The sequence below is a fragment of the Lagopus muta genome, chromosome Z, assembly GCF_023343835.1.
Source record: "Lagopus muta isolate bLagMut1 chromosome Z, bLagMut1 primary, whole genome shotgun sequence".
NCBI lineage: Eukaryota > Metazoa > Chordata > Aves > Galliformes > Phasianidae > Lagopus > Lagopus muta.
Genome location: NC_064472.1, coordinates 64795586 through 64812116, shown reverse-complemented (window position 1 = coordinate 64812116; position 16531 = coordinate 64795586). Strand labels below are relative to the sequence as shown.

At 57.3% G+C, this 16531-nt stretch overlaps 1 protein-coding gene across 1 annotated transcript; it reads left to right on the top strand.

Moving 5' to 3' along the window:
* Positions 1 to 998: 998 nt before the first annotated feature.
* On the top strand, positions 999 to 16290 carry LOC125687407 (adenylate cyclase type 10-like). Its single transcript, XM_048932535.1, is given in 26 exon segments — positions 999 to 1158; positions 1519 to 1551; positions 1554 to 1615; positions 1617 to 1791; positions 2041 to 2145; positions 2720 to 2758; positions 3214 to 3357; positions 4229 to 4434; positions 4688 to 4781; positions 4940 to 5028; positions 5535 to 5726; positions 5933 to 6054; positions 6654 to 6730; positions 6990 to 7176; positions 8092 to 8144; positions 8351 to 8504; positions 9129 to 9321; positions 9611 to 9697; positions 10033 to 10316; positions 10728 to 10861; positions 11524 to 11646; positions 12247 to 12498; positions 12733 to 13265; positions 13480 to 13587; positions 13747 to 13925; positions 14325 to 16290. Coding segments are annotated over 26 exon segments (3969 nt in total). The 3' UTR covers positions 14509 to 16290.
* The last annotated feature ends 241 nt before the right edge of the window (positions 16291 to 16531 follow it).

Below are 16531 nucleotides of genomic sequence, written 5' to 3'. Positions count from 1 at the left end.
CTGAACCTGAGTCGGAACCTGTAAAATATTCTAGAGAGGATGGGAATCTAATTGATGATTAAGAAGGGAAGAGAGCAAGCTGACAGATGGGTGCGTGGACACACTGATATGTCCCTTAGTATTTTCGGGAAACTGGTTCTAAGGGAGGACAACGAAACATACTGGGGGAACAGACACAACCAGGTACGATCCTAGTACCAGGAATAGAGAACAAGTGGGCCTATTGGGAAAGAGAACCTTCCAGGGCAACAATGGCAACTGCTTCCTCGGAACTGCCAAGAAAAGGGGGGTATCGCTGTACGTTGGTACTGACACCTCTCCAGGGTGGTCGGAGGCATTCCCCTGTAGAACTAGTAAGGCACGTGAGGTGACTGAAGTAGCGTTCCAGGAGGCTATTCCAAGATTTGGGCTCCCGTCAACTGTCTCCTCAGATTGCAAAGGTGATACAACGAGTAAGTGGGCTGCTGGGAATTCATCGGCAGCTACATACTCTCCCTTATCCTGCAAAGCAGCTGGGATCAATCAAAGTATAAAATCAAAACCTTTTTAAAAACCTTTATTTTGGAAGTCTCCTTAGGCACAGAGTCGATGCCAGAGGTCCAGCAGCAGTCATTCTGTAATGGGAGCTCTCCTTATCTTTCGAGTTGAACAACGATTACAAAAATGATGTTGTTCAGACTAGGATGATGAGTACAGCTGCAGAATGTCTACTTTGTCCGATGCATAAGGCTAAAAGAACTACATAGGAAAGGGTGCAAGGATAATGGCAATCGGCTATTGCCTCAAGCTCCAGAATTTTCTTTTTCCCGCCTGTAATTGCACAGTGTCTGCAGCACTACGCAACCAGAGAAAGCCCTGAATCCTCAAGCGAGGCTTACAGTATTGCTCTATCTATTGCTCTCACCGCAACCCTGAAATGGAGCAAACGATTAAAGACTGCAAGGGGAAACAGTTCTGTCCACAGCTGTGTGTGAGCAGCCACGCTTCTGCTTGGGAGCATGCTGGCTTTGCAGAAGATTGCCAAGCACCTGATTCTGTGCAGAATTAAGACAGGCCTCAGCGTGGGCTCCGACTGCGCGCTTAGCGGCTGCGCGCACAGGGCACGAGCCCAGCCCCCAGTCGGGATGATGGTTCATCAGAACCACGAAACGCAGCACCGTAAGAGCCACTGCAAAGAGAAGGAATCCACCCAGCCACAACCAGCACAGGCAGCCTGCGCGCGTGCCCTGCCTGCCCTTCCATTGCTCAGCCAGCTGCCGTCGGGAACCGGGCTCCGGCTCCTGCTGGGAGAAGCAGCTGCTCTTTCGGCAGCAGGCCCGGCCTGCCTTGGGCGCTGTCGTTGAGTAAGGGAGGCCTGGGAGGCCGTGGCTCGGCGTCAAGGGGGAAGCCTGTGTCACGGCGGCAGCTGCTCCACGGGCTACGGAGCGCAGCACTGGCAGCCCACCCTGCTGCCAGAGGGCAGCTATTGTGAGGTCGGCGATGACATCGCTGCCCAGTGACTGTGGTGTCACACTGCAGCAGAGGGCCAGCGGCCCTGGGCTCACTTTGCCGCCTGAGCGGTGAGCGTCGCGTCCTCCTCCTTTGCAGAGGGGCAGGGTCGACTTGTTCTGAGGTACCCCAGGTACCACAGGGCGCTGACAATGGCTTCTGCTTGGGAGAGGAAGTGCTACTATTCAGGTCTGGGGAAGAAAGTGGTGTTCCTTCCCAACCTCCTTCTCTGTGAGGAGTTCACGAAGGACAGTGGTTACCTGCAATCTCTTGAGGGAGTGCTGCTGCTGGCGGATGTCTCAGGTGGGCTGGGCATGGTGGAGCACCCACAGACACGAGCCCTGGGGACGCTCCAGGCCTTCGCGAGGCCTGCCCCGAGGCAGGGTGGCCATCTTGCCACTGCGCAGGCCTGCTGCCGTGCTGCCCAAAGAGCGGGCGGCTTCTCCCGCGCCGTCAGCCATGGTTGTGACGAGCGCTCAGCCGGGGCTGGGGAAGGGGTGAGCTACAGGTGCAACGCAGACGTCTCCTGATCTGTGAGTGTCCTTCCGACAGGTTTCACTGCCTTGGCAGAGAAGTGTGTCCAGCAGAATGGACCAGAGAGAGGAGCTGAGGAGCTGGCGCATGTCCTCAACGCCTACATGGGGGACATTCTGGAGGGTAAGAGCCGTGCTGCTGGGCTGTCGGGCATCGAGCCCCGAGGCTGGCTCACTGTGGAGAGAGCTGTGCTGGGCCGCCCGCCCCTGCCTCCCTGAAGGGGCAAGGAGCCGGAGCCACGCTGTCTTTGATGTGGCTTGGCACCAGGACAAGAGGTGGTGGGCACAAACTGAAAGGCAGGAGGCTCTGCTGGGCAGGAAGGCCTCTGCGGTGAGGCTGACTGAGCTGCGGCACAGGTTGCCCAGGAAGGCCGGCCGATCTGCCCACCTCTGCCAGAGGTCCTCACAAGGCCTGGGGATGTGGCCCTGGGCAAGAGGTGGCTCTGCTTGAGTGGAGCGGTGCGCAGACTCTCTCCAGAGGTGCCCTCCTGCTCTCACCATGCTGTGCACCGTATCTCGAGGCGCTGCCTCCCTGCTGACTGTGCAGCTTCCAGGGCTGTGGCCGCAGCGGCCCTGGGAGCAGGGCTTTCTGGAGCCATGCACCGCCACGGTGGTCCTCTCCGGGCACAGTGGCTCTTCCCGTGGCTCCTGGAAGAAGGCATCCCCGTAACTCTGCTTTTCCTTCTCTTTGTCTGCAGTGGTGCTGGCTTGTGGAGGAGACATCCTGAAGTTTGCAGGTGTGTCCTTAGGAGGAGGCAGTGTCAGCGCTCTGCTGATGCGCAGCGTCTTCCGTGGGAGCCTCCTGGATTCCACCCTGCTTTTTGCGGAGAGCAAAGGGGAACTGCTTTGTCTCCAGCTTTGAGCAGGGCTTCTACAGGAGCGCTGAGGTGGGGGGGAGGGAGCCCTGTCTTTGAGTGCCGAGGGGCACTGGCAGTGGGAGGTGTCAGCCTCACTGCCGCCCCCCACCACCCACCCTCTTGCTCTGCTGCCCTGGTGGTCGCTGTGGCTGGCCCGGCGGATGGGAGGGGTCGCTGAGGCCAGGCTGCCCGGAGGTCCTTCAGGATGATGGCCTCCCACAGTCCCATCTTCCTCGGCACGCCGGCCAGCTGCTTGCTGCTGTCCCTGCGGCTGGGTGCAAGTCGGGGAGAGTCAGCCCTTGGGAGAGCCTTCACCTTCCCTTCCCTTTCCGCAGGGGATGCTGTGCTGGTGCTTTGGAGAGCAGCACCGCCTCAGATGCCTATGGCCATCAACGTGGCGCTGCAGTGCGCCTGGAAAATCCAGAAGAAGTACGGCACTCATGACACGCACATGGGTCTCAAGCTCCACCTGAAGATAGGTATGGATGGGTCAGCCCCGGTACTCTCTAGAGCCGATGGATAGCCTCCCCTGCCAGCATTTGCAGGGGGCGAGCAGGAGGTAGTGAGGGCAGGGGAGGCAAGGGCTCCTTCCCTGCCTGCCCCACATCAGCTGTAGCACAGGCCCCTTGCTCCCAGTGAGGGTACCAGAGCACAGCTTGCGCTGTCCCTGGGGGCCCCAACTTCTGACCACACTGGGACGTAGATCCCAGACCCGGTCCCCAGACGGGCCCTTTTGTCCCGCTTGCCCTTTGGATAAGGGATGTGTCACCTCTGGGACGCTTCCTCAAGTTCCAGGAGCTGAACAGCCAAGGGTTGCTGCTTTTCATGGCCAGCAAAGGGGAGCCGCTTTGCCTAATGGCTTTCAGCCGGGCTTTTGCAGGCTCTCCTCGCACCACAGACAGCATGCCTGGGCAGCAGCCTGTGGGCAGGGACTTGACTTGAGACATCCACAGGACCTCTTCTATCCTCCTCTTTCTGGGTCTCCCTGTTTGCTTTTCTTCCTTTCTCTTCCCCTCACTCTCCGGAAGGCTCTTGTCTTGCTAGGCAGACACTTGCAACCTGCCTTCACGTAAACAGAGCAGACGCTGCTCAAAGCTGCTGCTCTGCTGGGCTTGTGCTGTAGGCCGCCCGGCAGTGCCAACGCACTGTCAGTGTTGGCTTTGTTTGCCCCTTTGTAGACGCCCATTTCTGGGAGCTGTGTGGGTATGGCCCCGAAAAGGATGCCCAAGGCCCTTCCCCTCCCTGGTGCCTGTCTCCAGGTTGGGCGTCAGCTGAGCTTCTGTGCAGAGCTGGGGGCTACCGAGTTCCAAAGGCTCCCTGTGTTAACACTGCTGGTCTTTCTCTCCCCAGGGATCTCGGCCGGGATTCTCTCCTTCCTATCCATCAGAGGTGGGGATCATCAGTACTTCTTCGTCTGCAGCCAGGCCCTGGAGGAAGTTATCGAGGCCCAAAGCCTTTCGGCTGACTATGAAATCATGATGTCACAGACCTGCTGGGAGCTGTGTGGGCAGCAACGAATCAAGGCCCAATCTATTGCTGGCAGAAGGGCCATGAAGGTGGGTGAATGGTGTGGCCTCGAGCCCTTTGGAAGACCTGCACCTGGGCGGGGAGCGGCTGAGAGGCTGAATGTGGCCACAGCCCTAACCATAAGCTTAGGCAGAGAGCCAAGGCTGCTTCCCTTGCGCCACAGCTGAAAGTCCAGGGAGGTGGGCTTGCCCTTGTCTGGGAAGTGAGAGTGGAGGGGCAGGCCGTGTGCCCTGGGGCTTCTGGGGAGGGCAGTGGCATTCCTTTCCTCCTGTGTGTCTTCAGGTTGTGAGAATGATGCACTTAGCTCGCCAAGAATACCAAGATGCTGTAGGCCAGCTGAACATGTACAGAGGGGATTGGCATTTGAAAGGGACGGGTGAGTTCCTTGTCCTGAGACTGGCTGGAAAGCTGGGTCCTGCCTGCTTCAGTCAGGAACAGGAGCAAGCACAGAAGAATCTTTCCCTTGCTGTGTCCAGCTTCCCAAGCCCCTGTGGTCCTGCCCTGCCAGTGACGGCCTGTGTTTCCTTTCCTTAGCCCTCCAAAGGCCGGTTCTTAGGAGCTCTGGTGATCCTGAAGTGGCAGCGAGGCTGGAGATGCACATACCGACAGCAGTTCTCCAGAAGGTATGGCCACTACTGCTGGCGGCTGTGTGTAGGGAGGGCAGGAGACGGTGTGGAGCCCTCGGGAAAACGGGCAGCCAGAGGAAAGTGCAGTCTGAGCCGAGAGCCCGAGGAAAAGAGATGCCAGGGTTGCTGGGGCCAGACGTGCCCCGAAGCTGTCCCTTTGTGCTGCTCCTCTGAGAGACACGGATGGTGGGAGGCAGACTTCCCTGTCTTCTGCATGGCTGTAGTTCTGGAGGTTGCACAGGCCTGGGGGAGGGAGCAAGGGGGACAAGATCCCGCTCAGGTGCCTAGAGGATGGCAAAGAGTCTCCCCTCGTGCCTGCACGTGTCACAGGACAGCGCTGCCAGAGCAGCTTGGTGCCAGGACTCCGTACCTGGGAAGACTTCCCCATCCTCCAGTAGCACCTGGTGTTGCCAGCACGCCCGCTGTCCCTTGGTGTCTGCTCTGGGCCCAGAGAAGCCCCCAGGAGAGCAGGCTGGCAAAGCTGATGCGCTCTTCTCTTGCAGCTTCGTCAGGACATGCCACTGGAGCTGTGCTCTGAGCTACGGCCGGTCACCGTCCTCTTTGTCCAGCTGCAGTTTCCTGACACGATCAGCGTAGTGGAGCTCAGCAGCAGCCTCAGTGATAGCAGCAGTATGATTTCAGAAATCATCAGCCCTCACAAGGGTGAAATCAACAAAACTCTTCTGTTTGAAAAAGTGAGTGCATGATAGCCATCCTATCCCCAGGATGCCTCTGTCTGTTTGGCAGCACGGGAATGGGAAGCAGCTCTGCTGTGCTGCTGGCATCTGTGGCTGTGGGTTGACCTGAAGCTCCGCTGGTCTCCCCGATGCCTCTGGCAGAATGCATCAGCTGCTGGCCATCACTATTGTAAAACAAGACGCACTGCACCTCTTCTTTGCAGGGCTGCACCTTTCTCTGCGTGTTTGGATTTCCTGGAGGAAAATTGGCCTGTGAGAGCACCCACACCTTGGAATGTGCTATGCAGATCTTCCACAAGGCCTCCACGGGGCTGAGAAAACTCCAGTGAGTGCATGGGACGGGGTGTGTGTGCTGCCTGGGATGGCACGAGGGGACTGATGAGCAAGAGACGTGCCCCCCTGGCTCGTCCTGCTTCGCCCCTGGTGGGAAGGAGGCAGCGTCTCAGAGGTGGCAGGTTAGCCCACAGCAGCCAGGCACAGTCCCCCCAAGCGCTGCCTGCCAGTCACCGTGCCGGAGCGAGCCCTCACCAGGGCACACAGCTCCTCAGTGCCAGAGGCAGGCTCCTCTGGGCAACGGGGCCAGCAACAAGGCCTGGGCCCGGTCCCTCGACCTCCAGTCACTGCCATTGTAGGTAGTGTGCAGGCCGTACCTGCTAGCCTTCCCACTAAGGAGAAGAGCCTGTGGCCTGGCACAAGTTGCAGCCATCAGGCCTTGGGAAAGGGCCCAGTGGTCTTGCGTGTGCCCTACCTACGTCCCCTGCCACCGGGGCGTGTTGCTCCGCAAGCTCTCCACGTCCCCAAGACCCATGTGGTGCGTTTGTGGTCCCAGTGCCGAGGAGGGGAGAGGTGGGCAGGGATGGAATAGGGCGAGCAGGACGGCAGCAGGGCTGCTGCTGAATGCACGTTACTCTCTCTGTGTGCCAGGCAAGTTTCCGTCGGGGTCAGCAGCGGGACGGCGTTCTGCAGCCTCACTGGCCATCCCGAGAGGTGTGAACACACAGGTAGGGCTCCTTTGTCTTAGGAATGTGAGGCTGGCATGGGTCTGCTTCAGCCCGTCAGACTGGACAAGGCAGATGGGCTGAGGCAAGGACACGGTGCAGCCCGCTGGGGCCTTGGGGCGGGAGGATGGGCTCAGAGACATGTGGTTCCCTTTGGGTCCGCTTGCCCTGCATTTGGGTAGTCCGGTGCCCGGGAGGGGAGGTTGCCCTTGGCCTTGAAGGTTTCCCAACTGCGCTGACGTATGCTCTTTCTGTGTGGCAGCCCTTGGCTTTAAGGTGAATTTGGCCGCCCGCATGATGATAGCCTACCCAGGGATGGTGTCCTGTGATGCAGAGACCCACGCGGCCTCTCGCCTGCCCAGCTACTGCTTCAAAGAGTTGCCACAGAGAGACATGAAAGGTGTTACCAATCCCGTCACCATCTATCAATACATGGGGATCACCGAGCAGTAAGTGTTCTCTGAGCTGTGCAAGTGAGGGGAGAGGGGCCTCAAGGGTACAGCCTTGGCTGGCAGAGAGGAGTTCTGCAGTGAGACCAGGCTGGTCTCCCACAGACCTCCCTTGCCTGTGGCTGAGAAGATCGGAAGCCCTGGTGTGGGTCTGCTTTCTGCCTCTCTGCCCTTGTGCCTCTTGCTGCTAAGAGAGTGCAAGTGATAGCACTGGGTTGGGGAAGACTGGCTTGGCTTTGGAGACACAGGCTAGCCTTGTGGGCTTTGTCAGAGCAGCTTTCCTCTGAGCTTGCTGTGTTGTGCTTTTTTCCACCATGTGTATGACTAAGCCAGCAGGTCATTCTGCTGCATGGGGTGGGTTTTTTTCCCCAGCTGCTTCCCAGCAGGAAGCTGTGGGTCAGTCGTATTCCACTGGGGAAAGATGGGCTGCTGACATGCTCTGCCTCCTCCTGTCTTCCTCCTTCCTGTCTTTGACCTCCTTGTTGGAAGGCCTTTTGAACGTGAATGCTACCGTCTCTTGGAAAGCACTGCAAGACTTGAGGCAAAGGTGCCAGCAGCTTGGGCATCCCAAGCCACTGAGAGACACAGGTCCTCGTTTCCAAGAGGCTTGTTTTGCTTGTCCAGGCTGGCAGAGCAGTCAGCTAGCCAGCAGTGCAGCCTGGCTTCTTTCCTCATCTTGGATTTTTTTGGTTGTTGCATCCAACAAGGGACTTCTGTTAGTTTCAGCTGTCCTGCCGTGGCTGCTGGACTTCTTTATGCTTGAAGCTGTCCTAGTGTGCCACCTTGAGCTTTGGCCAGGGGAATGGGCTCTGGGTAACATGCTGCTCGAGAGAGGCGTCTCCCACCCCTCCACAGCAGGCTCTGGGTGCAATAGCTTCTGACCAACTAAGTGACTTTTTTTTCTCCCCCTTCTAGCCAAAATGACATGGGCCTTGCCAGGGAGAGGTCGCACTATGGTCCCTTGCTGGGTAGGTGGAGAACTCATCTGAAGCCCAATTGCTTCCCTTTGCCCAGTGCCAGGGGCTGTGCTGTGTGCTGCCCTGGCATGCAGCTGAGCCCCATGCAGCCGCTTGCTCGCTCCCTCCCTCTCTGCTGCGGGATAGGGGAGAGAACTGGAGGGGCTCCCCGCTTTTCGGCATGCTGCAGCAGCTCATTTTCTTGTGGATCTGCGCAGGTCGCGAGGCGGAGATCGAAACCTTTGATTGCTGCTTGGAGGCCTATGAGCTTTTGGAAGAAGCACAGATCCTGGCATTTGTGGGCATTCCAGGCTCTGGAAAGAGCCACTTACTTGCCGAGCTGGCCGTTTTAGACCGGGCTACTAAGTACAAGTAAGCACTTTGGAGCTGTCACTTTGGCACCCCTCCCCTGCCTGTCCCTGCTGTTTATGAAACACTGCAGTCCGGGTGCCACTGTACCCAGCCCTTGCGCTGCAGCCTCCTAAAAAAGCCTACTGCAGACCCTCCCGAGCAGCACCCGCCTTCTCGGAGAGTTCCAGCTGGCTTTGTGAGCCACTGCTTTTCTCCTTTGTCCCTGGGCCAAGCACAAAGGGACGGAAAGAGGTCCAGCTCTGGAGCTGAGGGCAAGCAAGGTGGCCCGTCTCAGAAGCACTGCTTGCCCTCTGCCTGTTTTCCAGAAGGAGCACTGGGGCAGAAAAGCCTTGCTGCGGGCTGGGCGGCAGACGCAGACCTGCCACCTGCTGAGGCCTTCCTTCTTAGCCCAATGAGGGCCGCTGCAGGGCGTGCGTAGTGTGACCCGGGCTGACCTAGAGGCCGTGGTCACCCCCCCAGTGATCGGCCTGCAGCCGCCCCTCAGGACTCAGGATCCCCCTCAGGACCCTGCTTTCCTCTGCAGAAAGAACCAGGCGCCTCACCCATCGAGCACTGCTGTCTGGGTGGGCTTGAGCTACCAGGAGGCAATTCTGGATCTCAGTGCCTTCCGCTCTTGCACCGCAGGGTCAACACTATGGAATTGACAGAGGACAACATGAAGCAGCCCTTCTCTGCCATCCGTCTACTGGTGGCCAGGGCGCTGGGTCTCCAGGGTGATGAAACCTCCAGTGACAGGCAGCGCACTCTGCAGACCGTGCTCCAAGACACAGTGGAAGAGAGCAGCTATTGCCTGCTAAACGATGTTTTCTTAGTTGAGGTGAGAGTGAGAGGCTGTCTTGCTTGGATGCTCCGCTGGGAGTGGCTCAGCTCAGGGCTGGGACTTGTGAAGGCCGTACCCCACCTGTCTGATTCCTGTGCCCCTGTGCATGGGGTGCTCCTGTGCTGTGCACGTGCCCCGTGTCTTGTTCAGCACCCTGGAAAAGGCACTGAAAAGGGGCTGGTGCTGGCCACATGAAAAAGCAGAGGCATTTTGCTCTGCAGTCTTGCTCTGGGAGATAGGTGTGCCCAGATCTGCAGCAATGTTCTTCTCTGTCTTTCCTGGACAGTTTCCCATCACGGACGAGGTTTCCAAGATGTGTTCCGCTGAAAGGGCCAGCGCGTTCCACCTGACTTGTACACAAGTGCTACAGAAGGTGAGCACGTCTCCTTCCTTCTGCCTCACAGCAGGCAAACAACTGTGCCAGCTGTTGGCTCCGCGCTGTGGCTGCCAGAGAGGGCGGCAGGACGATGCACCTGGGTCATGGCCCTCCAGGAACTTTGCCCAAGTTCTCTCCTTCTGCCGGGCAACGGATGTTAGAGGAGACTTTGCAGTCTCGCAGAAACAAAGTTGGTAAACTCCTGGAGAAGGAGGTGGCTGGGGAGAGACTGCTTAATATCCCCTTGTCTCGAGAGCGAGAAAGGTTGTGTGTCCTCCCTGGAAGGCACTCAAGAATCCACCAGATTCCACTCAGAACCACCTTTTTTTCAGGTGCTTGGGGGGAAATACGGCATATTTTTCATCGACAACGCCCACTTCCTCGACACTAGGTCCTGGTCTATCATGTGGCCCCTGCTTCAAAGTGTCACGGTCTTTATGGTCATGAGCTTAGTTCCGGGCCATGACAGAACAGAGAGCATTTTCAAAGCTGCCGCAGACTGCAAGACATCTGAGACGATCACTTGTGTTCGTCTGGAAGGGCTGAAAGCTTCAGCTGTAGTGCAGAAAGCCTGCCAGGACCTTGGAGTGAGCAGCATCCCCAGGGAGCTAGCAAGGTAAGCCCAAGCCTGGGGAGCTCTTCTGGAGGGGTTGCACTTACGCTGACCACGGCTGGGAAGCGCCCTGCCAAAAGGGGGTTGATGGGTATGGGTCTCTCCTCAAGCCTGGCCATAGCAGGTGGGAGCTAAGAATGGGCAACTGCCACGAGGCAGCAGAGTCTGGATGGTGTCAGCCCTTTGCTGTTGCCGTGGCTTGCTGTTCTGTGCTTTGGGCATCGTCCATCAGCCTTTCCTGATGGATTCCCGGGAATGCTGTAGTCTGGGGGGCCCCAGACACCCAAGCCCCTTCCAGAAGCCAGGTTTAGCCATGTTGAAGAGGCTGGTCAGCCTGCGAGGTCTGAACGACTCACCGCCCATCCGAACTGTGCTGCACCTTACTTCCTTGCTGTGGGTTGTGCTCCTGCCCAGGTTCCTGATCCAGAGAAGCTCTGGCATCCCATATTACTGTGAGGAACTGCTGCGCTACCTGCGACGCAACAACATGCTCTTGTTGCACACTGGGAGGCCGGACGAAGGACAGGACAACTGGCAGAGCCTGATTGGTAAGCACCCTTGTTGCCGATCAGCTGTTTGCTGCGGCGCATCCTCTCCCACACAGCCGTGCCCTGTGTCTCCCCAGTGACTCTGGGCGGAGGCTGACCCTGCAGCAGGGCAGAACTTGCCACGGCAGAGGTGTGGGCTACTGCGCACCGTGCTGCTCCCTTGGCAAAACACCAGCTCAGCTCCTGTGAGAGCAAAGCCCACCTGGGGGAGCGGGAAACTGCTCCAAAACCTCAAGTCCTCACAAGGGCCTTGGGAACTGAAGAGCACGGTGGGAATGCCACTGCAAGAGCAATGCCAAGCAGAGCATCATTGCTTAGGGGCAGCCTGCACGGGCTTTGCCTTCTGGAGCATCAGTGGCAACTTCCCTGGCTCTGGAGGTAGTGCTGTTGAAGGCAGCATCACCACCACATTGTGTCGTGCAACGTTCATTCTCCGTCTGAGGAGCCCAGAAGTTTTGACTGAACGGCATTTGGTCTGAAGCTGGTGTGAAGACAGAAGAGAGCTGGGTGGGCAATGCAAATGAAAGCTTGCATTGGGAATCGACCGGCTTGCCTTGTTTGCTGGCCCTGCTCAGTGCACGCCAGGCAGTGTGCCTGACTATGAACAGGTACGACTTGTCAGATCTTACTCATGCTCCCCCTGTTCTTCCCATCTTCTGCAGCCAAGGCGTCACCTGCTGTCACCGCTGCCTCGAGCTTGGGTACCAGGAATGACAGCGAAAGGATCTGTACCATCAGACCAGACGTGAGCCTGGAGAACCCCATGCTGCCGGTGGCCTTGAAAGGTGAGGAGCTGAGCGGTTTGTGGCTGTGCCCCAGCTTCCTTTCCTGGGGTGCAGATAAGAGAGGCTGGGCACCTGTGTGCTGCAGAGCTGCTCTCTCAGCCTCGGGGCTCTGCCAGGAAGGTGACTCCAGCCCAAGCAGGAAGAGTCCTGCGCTTTTGCGGGCTGTGGTTTTCCTCTGTGGGCAGTAGACCAGCTCTGAGCCGACTGTGCGCTGCACACCATGGGTGGGGGAACTCCGAGTCCAGCTCTGGGCTGGTGAGAATGTTGTGTGCTCTCTGTGTGCACTGCTGGGCATGAACCCAGTGCAGATCTAGTAGGTCGCACAGTGGGACACACGTACCTGCTGGTTGTGCCTTCCCCATCGTTGGTCGGGAACATTTGTCTGAGTGTCTCTGCTTTCCCTGGCTCCTGTGGCCTGTGAGTGTGAGAGGAGCAGAGCCATCTTGAAGATACTGATCCTGGGCTCTGGTTGCCCAGCGGGTTCCATCCTGGGGAGAGGAGGCCAAAGCCTTCCCCGTTTCCTCTGGAGAAACCGTCCAGCTTCTCCAACCTCAGGCTCAGGGACAGGCAAGACAAAGACGTGTTGCTTCTTCTTGGCAGAGATTGCGCTGGCTGAGCTGGATCGGATCAATCTGGAGAAGCAGATGGTTCTGAAGTTTGCAGCCATCATAGGGCCGGTGTTTACCACCCAGCAGCTGGTTCACATTATTCCCAGTAGCAAAAGGCACAGGATTAATTCACTGCTGGACAAGCTGGTGGAGGACAACATCCTGAAGCAACTGGACATCGAGGAGCCAGAAGGCAAGTGAGGTGCTACAAAGAGGCTGCCCACCTCTGGGCCGGCAAGAAGCGGTGGTGCAGCGTGGATCCAGGAGCAGTGTGGCTCCACAGGGCCCTGCTCACCTGGCTTTGTGCAGAGGGAAATTCTTAGTGGCTGCTGGAAGAGCCTCTGCCACCGTGCTTGCAGGCAGAGCGTAGGCTGGGCTTAGACAGCAGCACGCAGCAAAGTGTGGCCTTTGCCCCAGCTGGGGCGGCCTGGAGGTCTGGCCCCAGCTTTGTCTGAGGCCAGGACTCATTGCCTTGCAGGGATGAAGAGGCCCTCTGTGAGCAGGGAGACCATGCAGCAGGAGTCTAAAATCCTGGCCTTTTGCACCCCTCTGCTGTGGGAGGCAACTTACAAGCTGTGGCCCACGAGGCAGAAGATCAACATTCACTGTCAGTGTGCTGCCTTCCTGGAGAGGCATGCACACAAATGCCAGAGGTGCCACGAAGGGGACTTTGTGGCCTTCCACCGCTTTGGCATCTCCAGACCCCAGGAGCAGGGGAGCTGCCAGGGCTCTGCTGAGAAGGACAACTGGAGCAGCTGGGAGGCCTTGGTAGTTGCTGGAGAACACCTGCGGAGGGCTAGGACCCTCCCTGCAGAGGGGATTCTGGCAGAAGGCGAGCACACAACGCTGCGGGCCAAGGACAGTGGCCGGTGCTGCCAGTGTGAAGCCATCGCCGAAGCGGTGCTTGTGCCCCTGGCTCGCCACTACACAGCCATGGGCAATGCTTCCCAAGCCTTCTACTACCTGCTGGAGTCTGCGGCTGCCTACCTGCACGTCTCCAACAGCTCCATGGTGAGTTACCCTGCTTGCCAGCACGAGCTGCATTAGCACGGAAGAGGACTGACTCCTTCGGTGCCCGTGCTCTGAGCCCACAGGACTGTGTTAGGGCAGGCATGACCAGGAGGAACATGGGCCCTGCTAAGGCAGATGCTGCAGGAGGCAACAGGGAAGGATGGGGCTGGCCAGGGGCCAATGCTCACCTGCTGTTTGTGTTGCTTGTTCAAAGGCCTTCATGAAGCTGAATGAAGCGGAGGTCCTGAGGAGCTCCCTAGAGGAAAAAAGGAGTGCCGTAGACCGCTTTGAGGAGGCCATCTTCTTCAGCCTCAAAGGAGAGGTAAAGAGGCAGTGGAAGGGTGTCCAGAGGCATGCAGCCAGATGCTTTCCCTGCTGGCAGGGAATATTCCTGCCACAGCCAGTCCCTGGTCCATTTCTGCAGACTCGGCAGGACTTGGGCAAGTCCTCTACATCTGCATGCCTCCCTCTTCCTGTGCAGGTCTGCAGGAACATGGGATGTGTGAAGCTGGCCAGGAAAATGAGCAGGCAGGCACTAAGCCTGCTGGAAAAGCATTTCCCCCGGAGCCGTGCTGGGGCCTTTGTCAAGTCTCTGTGGGAAAGGTTGCAGCAGATTTCTCAGGCCACACGCAGAGCGTCCTTCCTTCCGCAGCAGGCTCGGTAAGCAGCAGAAGGGACAAGCAGCAGAGAGGAAGAGCCGTTTTGTACCTGATCCATGACACAGGCCTGCCCATTCCGAAGCCTTAGCAGGACTGAGGCATTCAGGCCTGATGCGAGGATGGTAGAGCCAGGAATGGCGCAGCCTCCCTGTGTGCAGCATGGGAGAAGAATGCACACCTTTGGGTAAAAAGCAGCTTGTGCTGAGGGATGCACCTGTGGTGCCGCAGTGCCAGCAGCACTTCTTCCTTTGCCCCCTTCATCCCGGCTGCCCTCCTGGCATCAGCTCCCTTCCTCCAGCAGTGTAGCCATCTAGCCCCGCCGCTCTGCTTTCCCTTGCCCTGTCTGACTCAGTGCTCCACAGCCATGCCTCTGGGCCCAACGGTTTCTCTTGTGTGGCAGGAGGAAGAAACAAGCCTGGCTGCTTCACCGGAGCAGATGCCTCTCCTTGCTCCAGGACCTCTACAGCCAGGAGGGCACATCTGCTGGACAGAGATTCTCCCGCCTGGCAGCACTCATGAAGGCTAACACGGACAGGAAGATGGACTCCTACCAGGCAGCAGACTCCAACGCTGGACTACTTTGAATCACAGAATCACAGAATTGTAGGGGTTGGAAGGGACCTCCAGGGATCATCGTGTCCAACCCCCCTGCCAAAGCAGGTTCCCTACCGCAGGTCGCACAGGTAGGCCTCCAGGCAGGTCTTGAACATCTCCAGAGCAGGAGACTCCCCCACCTCCCTGGGCAGCCTGTTCCAGTGCTCCGTCACCTCACTGTAAAGAAGTTCTTGCGCACGTTTGTGCAGAACTTCCTATGCTGCAGTTCCCGGCCGTTTCCCCTTGTCCTGTCGCCATTCACATTCACATTCACAAAGAGTCCGGCCTCGCCATTCTGCCCCCCACAACTTAGATATTTATAGACCTGGATCAGGTCCCCTCTCAGTCTTCTTTTCTCAAGGCTGAACAGACCCAGTTCACTCAGCCTTTCTTCATAGGAGAGATGCTCCAGGCCCTTCACCATCTTCGTGGCCCTCCGCTGAATTAAGGAAAACAAGTGAGGTTAAAAGCTATGTGCCTTCATGGGTGCTGGATCGGCAGCTACAGATCTGACCTTGCTAATCCAGCTTTTGGCTGCCAATAACTGATGCTTTACTACAGACTTGGACAGTTAGTGCAGACAGCGGGTCTCCTGTTTCTCCAGGTAACGTCGTTAGCTACCCTATGTGTGCAGTGCAGTGTGTGACAGCTGGCTAGGACAATAAACCACAAATTAACAAGGAGGCAACAGATGGAGGAAGGAGTCGTAGCCTATAAGACAGCCAGCCAAAGCCCGCCAACTGTCCTCCAACTGACTCACGTCAAAAAGCACGCAGTCAGGAAGAGAACAGCCTTCATCAAAAAGACCACCAGACCACCACCGAGAGCTACGACATGTGTGCAGACTCTCACACTGGACAACAACTCTCCTTTACCTACTCTATCTTAGTAAAATTGTTGCTTCCTTATGTTCGTGCTTTTTCGCCTTTCTTGAGATCTGGAAAATGTAAGAACATTGAATTTTCACGTGCTTTCTAGAAAAAATATGTCTTTCTAAACACAGGTTTAGTCGCTCAGGAAAGCCAAGCCATGAGTAGGTTTGCCTTTCAAAATAGAAAAGCATCTTCTGAAATTCATTTAAACACATCTCTGGGGTTTTGCCAGTTAGGTAGCATTTGAGCTCGCAATACAGAGAAGCAAGACTGATAAATCGGTAGCCAGGCTTATACTTGGGGTCTGTCTTTGATCAGTGGAATTGCCCTCTGTGTTAGGAAGTGGACAGATTCCACGCACATGCCGTGCAATCTCATCCAAGATGACTTGCTCCGTAACTTTCCCTGGTACCGAGGTACCGAGGTATCTGGTCCCCGCATCCTCCTTACGGCCCTCCTTTTGATGCACCCAGATTCTCGGAGAGAACTCCCTGGGTCGACACATCCACCACAGAGCAGGGAGAGAGCCCCGGCTGTATGATTTGTGGGTTTGGAAGGAACGAGACAAAATGTTTGGATGGTATAAGAAGGTGTCTCGGTTAATGGTATGTGGAAGCATAATTGAGTGTAGGTGGAAGCGTAATTGAGGGTACGAATAGCGGAACAGTTGAAAAGGCAAAAGGGTGAAAGGAAAAGTGAGTTTATCTGCACTGGCATGAGAGCAACCCCTGCAGAACGCTAGGAGAGAGAGAGCGCCAGGGCTGGAAACTGCTGCTGTAAGCAGCCTTGTTCACAAAAGGGGTGAGGGGCATTGGAAGTGAGGATAGCCTTCCAGGAAAGCTAGAGGGCCGTGCCCAGTGGGCAGTGGTGAATGGAGTGAAGTCCAGCTGGCGACCTGTTTCAAGTGGTGTCCCCCGGGGGTCGGTACTGGGGCCCATCTTGTTTAATGTCTTTATTGATGACCTGGATGAAAGGATTGAGTGCGCCCCCAGTAAGTTTGCAGATGACACCAAGCTGGGAGGTGGTGTCGATCTGCCTGAGGGTAGGGAGGCCCTCCAGAGGGATTTAGACAGGCTGGACCGCTGGGCCGAGGTGAATGGGATGAGGTTCAACAAGGCCAAGTGTCGCGTCCTGCACGTTG